General features: G+C 31.0%; 1 protein-coding gene across 2 annotated transcripts; it reads right to left on the reverse strand.

The window, feature by feature from the left end:
• LOC101222110 (ATP-citrate synthase beta chain protein 2) lies at positions 1-5,995 on the reverse strand. Of its 2 annotated transcripts, XM_004148757.3 has the most exons (17): positions 5,849-5,995; positions 4,800-4,917; positions 4,523-4,625; positions 4,122-4,187; positions 3,909-4,032; positions 3,582-3,716; positions 3,251-3,311; positions 3,093-3,169; positions 2,589-2,744; positions 2,350-2,478; positions 2,087-2,219; positions 1,864-1,991; positions 1,559-1,664; positions 1,401-1,477; positions 1,235-1,305; positions 838-1,122; positions 1-404 (listed from the first exon to the last, which is right to left on the reverse strand). In XM_004148757.3, the coding sequence occupies exons 2-17, from the start codon at positions 4,897-4,899 to the stop codon at positions 329-331; spliced, it is 1,827 nt and encodes a 608-aa protein (XP_004148805.1). In that variant the 5' UTR covers positions 4,900-4,917; positions 5,849-5,995; the 3' UTR covers positions 1-328. The 2 variants fall into 2 exon arrangements, with proteins under 2 accessions (XP_004148805.1, XP_031743767.1); XM_031887907.1 differs by having other exon boundaries at positions 1,401-1,664.
• Positions 5,996-10,306: the final 4,311 nt, after the last annotated feature.

Raw genomic sequence — 10,306 nt, forward strand, 5'->3', positions numbered from 1 at the left:
AAAAATGAAGGACAGAATTTGCATAGCTTGTAGTGGTCAAATAAAGACATAATTTTACATAAAGATAGTGATTGATGACATTTTGTTTTGGGTTTATTTAAAAAATGAACTACAATTCTTCCTTTTATGAACTAGAAAACCTGAGAAATTTGAAGTAACACTAAGGCCTTACAAACAGTTGTTCTAAAGGGAGGAAATGTAAGAAGAAAAAGAGACATTCCACAAAATTATAGAAGAAGCAGAAGGCACCAATAATATAAATTCAATATTGCAAAGGAAACGTACTACTTGAGATTGATATTTGTAACTCTTGCTATTTGTGATTTCATCATTTGGTGTAGAGAACGTCTTCCCAAGGATGACGGTAAAGTGGTTGTTTCAGTCTCTTCTGATCAAAAGTGTGTCTGGAAATTTCAATTACAACAAGCGGATTAGGTAATAACTAAAAGATCAAATTTAACTCCAAAAACTAAGAAATACGATGCTTTTATGTTTGCATAGTGTGTCCGTGCCCGACACTTGGACAGGTATCACACGTTTGTTAGCATAATAAATATGTGTTAAGACATTACTAGTGCAAAATCAATACACGTCCAACGTATGTTGAGACTTGTATTAAACACGTATTATGTTACACTAAATAGACATAGAGCGAAATAAATTTAACTCTTTTTTTAGCATATAAATGTGTGAACCTATTGAGTTTACTTTATAAATTGTATATTATAAGAAGTGTGTTTTGGTGTATCTGTAGTCTCATATATAGATATATTTTTAAGTTCGAAAGGAAGCAGACAAGCTTGGATAATAATGGTTAGTAGAGTGTTTCATACTCACCCAATCAGACCAATAGATCGAGCCAGGACGAACAGCCCGTTCAAATAGCCGATCTCGACAATCTCATCAATCTCTTGTTTGCTGAACATTCCACTACCAGCAAGAAGATCCAAGAAAAGGGACCCGATTGCACCATCTACATTAAGAACCAAGTTGTTTGCCTTTGAGAGAGTGTAAGTTTCAACTTGCACAGCATATTCCATGTACTTCACAGATGGGAAATGCGTCCGAGCAAACCGTTGCAGTAGCTCCACTCTCTTATCTCGGTTGTCGCCTCTCTTGATCCTTATTCCACAAAATCAAACCATCGATTAGCCACTTGAATAACCAATAAGAAAATCTTAACTGAGAACAACCTAAAATGTTGTAACTTGTAAAGAGACTATCGTCCTTATACCTGTGGCCAATTCCAGGCACACGAATCCCTTTCTTCTTCATGCTTTCGACAAATTCGTAAGGTGTAAGGTTCTGAAAAAGTCAGGAAGTCACATTATAAAGTCTTAGAGAAAAACGATTCAGAAAGCACCAACTTAATTTAAATTTCAGCAACGAACAAATCTTACTCTGTCATATGCATCCTTAAAATACCGAGCGGCATCGTCAATGGCACCACCAAATCGAGGGCCAATAGTAAGCAAACCTGTTTCAGAATACAGTCGTTGATTAGGGAAATCAAATACAGACCTCATTACATCCTTGTACAAATAAGTTGAATTAGAACCTGAGACAAGGCTGGACACGAGGTCTTTTCCAGCCCTAGCTGTTACTATGGTGTTGTGTGCTCCGGATACACAAGGACCATGGTCAGCACAGAGCATGATGCATATCTGAAAAGAGCACGAAACTTGTCAAACCACCTCACACTCTCTATAAGATATTCTTAATTGACAATTAGAGCAAATTCATTTTGAAATCAAACTCCATGTTTATCTAATATATGTGAATACTAGACAAACCCGACTCTTTTTTTTTTTTGTGGGAGGGGGATCTGACTATAATCATCCGTTTCTACTGTGAGCTACTTACCTCAATAAAATGTGTACAGTATCGAGGAAGGCTGCGCTTGAACCATAATAGTGAGATAACATCCCCAACACCATAACCTTGCTCCACAATGGAAGACATTGGAATTCCAGCATAGCTGGGCTCCTCACCTATTTTATTTCAAAAACCAATCATAACTTATTTAATGCAATAAAGCCTAAAAAGGCACTGAAAGAAAATTTTGTCACTAGTTTAAAAAGCAAACCTCTGTCATCAGAAATGGTGGAAATAATGTGGGTTGGCGCCCGAACTTTGCCACTCTTAATTGCTGAGTTAAGATCTTCAGGAATTTGTGGAGGCTTCACTTCCTTTACTGGAGTAATTTTACCCTCTTCCACCTAGGCACAAAATCAGATGGAAAAAAAATTATCTGGTAGTCGGAGATAAATTTTAATGATCATCATCCCTCTCCAGCTCTCCCTACGATGAATTGGATAATAAAGTATAAAAGAGCTCTTAATGAATTACCAATTTTCCAAATGTTTCCTTAATTGCATCTTCAAGGGCTTCATATGAAGTTGGAACGATTGCTCCAGCATCTCTTAAAGCTTGGTTTTTCGCTTGTGCAGACTCCAACTCACCACCACTTTTTGCTCCCTATAAGTCAATGTCAGGGAAGGTCAAGGAGTAAATAACGTGCATGCAAATCGTATCACATACAATTAAATACAGGAAGCAGGATGAGTCCATTTCCATTGTAAACTTACAGCATGCCCAAATTGAACTTCAGATTTGAACAATGTCGCACAAGTACCGCTAACCCAGGCAACCACTGGCTTGTTAACTTTTCCTTGTTTCATGGCTTCAACTAAAGAATACTCATCCCTACCACCAAGTTCTCCTAGTACGACCATCATCTTAACCTAAGAAATAGCAAAAATAAAGGCATGTTAAATGCAGAGAATAAAGTACTCAAAGAAGCCAATTGGTCAATAACTTCATTGAAGTGATATCAACACTGCCATACACGATTATGGAGGCAAGTATCTTAGTTTAAGCCAAGCATTTAATTTTTACTCGCATTTGTGTGTTTGTGAAGGGTGGAAGTGATCCTCAAGTGTTATCATCACTGCCATCCATGATACGGAGGCAACAAGTATTATAGTTAAAGTATTTTGTTCTTGTATGCATTTTTTGTATGTGAATGGAGGAATTCTGACTAGAAATAAAGCGAAAGGCAATAAACAACACTAAGGTGTCAATAACAATACCTGTGGGATGTTGTTAAACCGCAAAATATGATCCGAAAGAGTGGAACCTGGAAACACATCACCTCCAATTGCAATACCTGTGCAATTAAAGGATGTGAATCAGATTGAATATTTCAAAACTGCCTAGACTAAGATCAGTGAAAAGCTAGGAAGTTTACCTTCGTAAATTCCATCTGTAACACGGGCAATAGTGTTGTACATCTCATTAGACATTCCACCCTATAGAATTGTAAAACATTATCATATTTGTATAATTTCTCAGTAAATCACTACTTTAGAGGGTGGCAACGAGGGTTCACTTTTCTTTATTCAACAAGCAAACATAAAAATTGATGACATATGCCAAAAAACACAAATGACTGGTGCGTGATAAATCTATCAAACAATCTTTTCCATCATAAGCGGACACTTTTGGTAGACTTGAACCACTAAGTCACTGAAAAAAAGTAAGGAAAAGACTCCACGGAGAGTTCATCAACAGTCACATACTGATTTGGAGACAAAGCCCACAGATCCAGGCCTGTATAGCTTGCACTGTACTATATTGTCAATTGTTCCAGCAGTGTCACCGATCTTAAATGCACCAGCTTGAATACCACCAACAGTAGCTGGACCTATAACGACCTGCATTTAGATTAAGCAGTGAGAAAAGGTTCCACTTCATCAATAGGCCCTAAGTATTATAGATTTTTACTCCTTTTTTGCTGTTTCAGTTCACTTGTCATTTGGTGCATGTATGTGCCCTCGAGTATGTATTTCTGTGTGTTACTGACGCTAAAAGCTTCGTTTTAGTAAAAGCATAAAATCTGTTCTTACCTTATTGTTAGCTCGTGCATATGCAATCAACTGTTTGGTGTCTGACTCTGGAACACCTTCAGCTATGATAGCTATAACTCTGATGGTAGGCTGTTTCAAGGCAGACAATGATGATGCAGCAGCACTGCCGTGCACATGGCGCATAAACTAGTTATGAGTGGGAACAGAAAACCCAATGTCTCTCATAATAAAGTTACATGAATGAACACTAACCTTCTGAAGGATGCAAAGTTGATGAAGACATCGGCTGTGGGATGTGCTGCACAAGCTGCTTCAATCCTGAAAATGTACCAAACAGAAAGCCAGAAGTCAATCGATCTATTCATTATTTAAGAAGTAATACTGGTCAGTGATGCTTAATTCAATTTAAGAAGATTGATAAAACTACCACTCTAAACTACTTGTTGAATTTCATGATAATGTCATGTCATGGTACAGTAAAAAAACACAAGTTGGAGGAATGACAAACTATATAAGCGGCTTTATGAACTAAAAGCCAACAAAAAAGTCATTGGTCAATGGCTACAAAATCATATCTAGGAATTAGATGGAAATTATGGTGAGATGTGAAAAAACATAGTTAATAGAAGAGAATGTGTAAGTTAGTTACGCACGTAGAATGCACAGGGATGGCAATTTCCTCTTGACCAAAAAAGAGTTTCTGAAATCCTTCAGCACCTGGATTGATGATTCCCGCAACTGATGGTGTTTCCCTACCTGAGTAACAAGTCAAAATGAAAAGTTAATCGTGCAGATAACCACAATCCACAGTGAACAAAAACGATAACCAATTTCGAACACTCAGAAATTTTAGTTCTGTACTACTGATATGGTGCTCAAAATAGAAGATAACATATACAAAAAGAGGAAACTATAAGAAATGAAACATACCGCAAAGGAAGTCAAAGTCAAGCATCCGCTGTATGGGTAGTTGCTTGTAATTATAGAACAGTGCTTGGGTCGTACGAGAAAATATTTGTCCAGTAGCCATGGTGACCGTCAAAGGAAACTGAGGACAGGAACAATCTTTCATCATACCTTTTTCACAAGATCTTTATACGTAACTTTTTTCCCCCAAAAAGCAAAGACTTAAATAAACTTACAACAAAAGAAATTAGGTTTTAAGTTTATCAACACACGATTCAGTGAACACAGTTACCAAGACACAAATTAGATAAAATGAACTTCCTCAATCAATACATCTCCCATCATCACAAATACCGATTATCTAAAATCCAATTAGCTAATTACATAATAATTCTTCCGTTTCATTATATTTCGACTAAAAGCCCTTCGCGAATTAAATACATATGTTCAAACACCAAATCGATCTAAAGTTGATAAGTAGAGAAAGCGAAAAAAAAAAAAAAAAAAAACCAATAACGTCTACATAATTAAATAGTTCTACATTCAATCCATACACAATTCAACAAATCTATCCCCGAAAACGGAAAGAAATCCAACAAATCACATTATGATCTACCGAGACAATAAATTAAAGAAATCCAAACAACTACATACCACAACAAATCTACTAAAAATTCAAATCCCAAAGCAAAAAACAACAGAGATAAACCCTCACGAATTGACCAAGCGTATCAACAAGCTCAATGCCTCAAAAAACACAAACGACTGGCAAATCCAGCAGATCAAGAAATCAAATGCAGAGAAACACGATCTTCAAATCTATAAAAAAAACTCTTCAAAATACAGAAGTTAAGGTGTAAAGAGATCGGAAAACGCAGAGGTTAGAAGATTATGAGTAAAAACGAGAGAAAGGAAGGTAATGTAAAAGAGGTAAAGAGGAATCGAAATCGAAGAGAAGTGAGAAACAGATCAAGAAAAGGGGAAGAAGAGAAGATGATGAATGTAGAATGATGAGTAGTTGAAGACGAAGAAGAAGACGAAGTCAAGAAGAAGAAGAAGAAGAGAGAACGGACCTGAACGGAAAGTGAGGGATGGGAATCCGGCGGTGGTGGGATTAACGGGAAATTGAACACTGGAAGTTGAGAAATGGGAATGGGATTTTATATAGAGAAGGAGAAAATGGTAAAAACCCAAGAACGTTGAAGAGGGTGATCAAGGCACGTGCTCGCTGTTGCGTCTGTTAGTTAGCTCACAACCATTAGCACGTGATTCTCATGTTTGGGGCGGGAACATAACTCTATTTTACTTTCTTTTAATTTAATACTTCTTTTTTTTACCCTTAATTTGTCTTCTTTTTTTAATTAACACATTTTCTTAACACACATAACCATCCAAAATCATTCCACGGAAAGATTAACATTTTGATATCAACCAACCATAGACAAAGAGATAACTACTTCAAACCTCCTCTATCTAAATTACTTAAATTACCCTCATTTCAATAAATTTCAATCAATATTTTCACATCTACCTATGAGTTCAACATCAAAATAAAATCATGTAATTTTTTATAATTAAAAAAAACATAAATTTTAGCACAACAACCGTCAAGGAAATGAGAGATTGAAGCTTTGACCACCGAAGAGAAAAGTTGTGCATGTCATTTAACGTCAATATAAGGTTTTAGTTCGTCATTGCATTTTCTATTAGCAGAGCTATATCTCAAATATAAAAATGTCTTATAAGTACACTCATATTCTTAAGCTTTCATAGTTGTTCAAATTATGTGTCATGTGTCAGATTCTTTCTTTGATATTTTAAATAACTTTTTAACTTCTTTTCAACTTTGTGTTATTAAAGTAGATAATTAAATAGGGATATTTTGTTAAATAGTAAACTGAATTAAAATATTTAAAAACTACAGGAAAATTTTGGATTCAATAATGCTATTCATCATGGTCTATTATTTAAGTATCTTCATTTAAAATAACTCATTAAATGAATTAAATGAATAAGTACGTTCAATTAAAATAATTCATTAATGAATTAAAGAAATGATATTAACAAAGTATTAAGTCTAATACATTTTGGGATTTTCTTAAAATAATAATAAATCTAAGCATTAAAATAAAAACTTAACTATAAGCATTATTTATTTCTGCATTTGACAAAGTGGCAAAATATATAGTTTACCAATTTTATGGAATGAAGAATTTGGATAAAAAAAAATTAAATGTTAGGTATAAACGAACGTCATAATTTGGCTTTATGTTCCATCAAAATTGTTGGAATTTTTCGTAATGTTCAAAGAAACATATAAACAAAACAAGTAAAATCCAACTTGCAATTATTTTTGTTTTGGTTACATTAGGTGACTAAGGCCCTTCTATTCAAATTATGTGATCAATGAAGTTTGTTACGAGTTTTAGAGTAAATCTCAATCCTCTCTTTTCTTTTTCAATCGCGTTCGGATGAAAAATTAGTTTAGTTTCAAATTTTACAACAGATATCTCTAAATTTTGAAATTTAAACTGGATTTTGTTATTTGTCGAGGTTTTAAAAATAAAACTTAAAGGGTCCTTACTGAGTAATTTTTTAAATTAATTATAAATGTTGATGTGACATTTTATGTAATGTCGTTGGAGTTTAAGAGAGGTACACGAATGTGAGTTGAAATTATATCAAAACAAATTTGATTTTGAATATATGAAGCTATGCTTAAGAAATGATTGATAGTTATTATTACATCTAAATTTCAAAGTTAAGCATGTTTAACTGGAGTCGTTATTGTTGAGTTCAAAGCAAGTATGAGTGAAGTATTTGTGAGGTTAGAATGATGCAATGGACTTAAGTATGAAAGTGAAAAGAAAACATTTTGAAAGACACGGGTCCATTTTTATGAAAGTTTTATAGTACATTTGGATTACAAATCTTATTTAATGGATATATATAAATATCTCAAATAATTAATAAATGTGTTTGTAATTAACGTTTGAAAATTAAATGTATGTATTTTATTTACCAATTTTGTACATAGAAATTAAAGTTAAATAATTACTTAATTAAAATGAATGCAAGAGAGCCATAATTTAAATTTAACATTACTTAATATGTTGTTATATAAATTAGTTAGAATATAATAAAAGTTCACAATCAAATAATTAAGATATTATATAATATTAATTACAAAATGTATCAATTGAAATTTACCAAGTCTAAACCATATATCTATACTTTAATAATGATAATTAACTCAAATTGACGAAATGGTTAATTAACATTCATGTGTAGGTTATTTTTCCTATATTTTTATATTGTTATCTTTAAAGTAAAATTTTACTAAATAACAGTCGAAAGTAAAATTTTGTGAAACAAATGAAAAGATTAAAATGTTTATCTAAATTTGGTAGCAATTCTCTTAAAACAATTTAAAACAAATAAACAATTACAAAATAAATTGTTTTGTTGTATAAATACAAAAAATGTCATATTTTGGTTTATTTTGTTATATTAAAAATATTTTAAAATATAATGCAACATCGAGTGGTCTTTCACATGTGTTAATGTAGTGACAACACAGAGAATGAGAATCGGACATTTGATTTTTGAGAACTAAGTAAATTATTTATTTTTAAAAAATTTATAAAGTAGAAATAAAAACAAACCGTCCTATGCACCAAAGTGTGATATCGTTTCTCGATTGACTATATAAAAAAAAATTCATATGATTAAAACTTTGTAATTTATTATTTCCGTCGTCGAGTTATATTTTCATAGTTTATTAGACATTGACCTAGTAGGGCTATATATATTATTAATAATTACATCATGTTTCATGTGGCTTATATGATTAATGATTATTGATAATGATTTTTCTTAATAATTTTTTTTTTGTCTATTATAGCCTTCTTTCTTTGTCTAGTTTTCGATTAATTTACATCATAATATTTTCTTCAAGGGTTAAATTAGTCATTTTAATTTTTTTTAGTATTATCGTCCCTAATAAATCTCTAAACTTTTTAAAATATATTAATTTTATATTTTAGTAAGTCACTTTTTAAAATTTTTTAATTATGTGTTTCATAAACAGTTATCATATTCAATATTTGTTAAATTGATCAAATATTCTAAAATATGAAATTATGAAAGGGGACTTTCAACTTTAACAAAATTAACAAAATTATTTAAAAAACTGCTATAATTAATAATAGAGTGATTATATATATATATATATATATATATATATATTATATATTTTATCATTTATAATAATTTTTCATTATAAAATCTTATCAATCAAGAATAGAAGCTTCATAATTTTTTTTTTAAACGTTAAATTTGTCAATAACCTATTGTATACAATTAAATTGTTTAGAATTTTTAGATATGTAATTTTTATGAAAACTATTAGACACAAATTTAAAAATTTAAGATTTTTTTTAATCTTCATAAACTTGTTTGGTTTTTTGCCTAAATAATTTATCGAAAATTGACAAATATGAACAATTTCAATTTTCGTGTCTGAAAATGGGTTACATTTTTCAAAAACTCGTCTTTTGTTGATGAAGAGTAAAATTAATTTTATATCATTATTTTCTTCAAATTTCAAGGACATTTTTAAATTTTTTCACCGGCGTTTATAATAAAAAATATTTAAACTGGAATAAGAAATTTTAAAATAAAAAATTCTACATTTTTTTTATTAATACAATCTAAAGAATTTGGTATGAATTAAAAATAATTATACTTTTGTTAAAAAATATAATTATTTCAACCATAACTATTGGTTTAATAAAAAAAACTGAAAAATACTACAAAAATAAAATTAAGGGAAGAAAGTATTTTTTTAAACAAAAGGTTAAAAATAAAAATCACACCTAAAAAAGCGTTTTTTTGGTGGGAGAAGAAAAAGAGACCAATTAATAATATACAAATGTGATATTCTAATAATTTGTATTTTCCACGTTGAAATAATCTAGTGAAATAAGAATTTTTTCTTGTAGTTATTAAAACAAATTTTTGTGAGGACGTGTAGACTAAAATTGTATATATCATCTATATAAGAAGTAAAGATCGAAATGACATTTTAATTAATACTTATCTTAACAATTCTAATTAAAATTGTGCTAAAAAGTGTAATTTAAATTTTAAATTGGATTTTGATCGTTAATTTTGAAGTTTGATAGTTGGTTTACATTTAATTGTTACAACCTAATTTTGTTTTCATATTTATTGTTAGGGGTAATTTGGGATTAAAAACTTAAGAGATGAAGTCAAATATGTAAGTAAAATGGGAAAAAAGTTGTCACATCCCAAACTGACCTGAAACAATCATGAAACAGAGATAGGGAGAAGCCAATGCTAATGAGATGTGGGAGAAAGAATTTGGACACAATGAAAGCCAACTCCTCTTTCTTATGTTGACCGATATTAAATAAGATAGATAAAAGCACTTTAACCACTCGTGTTGGATCAATGAATTTTGTTGATGAAAGCTTTATAATTTAGTAAAATAATTTAAAAAAATATAA

The sequence above is a fragment of the Cucumis sativus genome, chromosome 6 (assembly GCF_000004075.3).
Source record: "Cucumis sativus cultivar 9930 chromosome 6, Cucumber_9930_V3, whole genome shotgun sequence".
Lineage (NCBI taxonomy): Eukaryota > Viridiplantae > Streptophyta > Magnoliopsida > Cucurbitales > Cucurbitaceae > Cucumis > Cucumis sativus.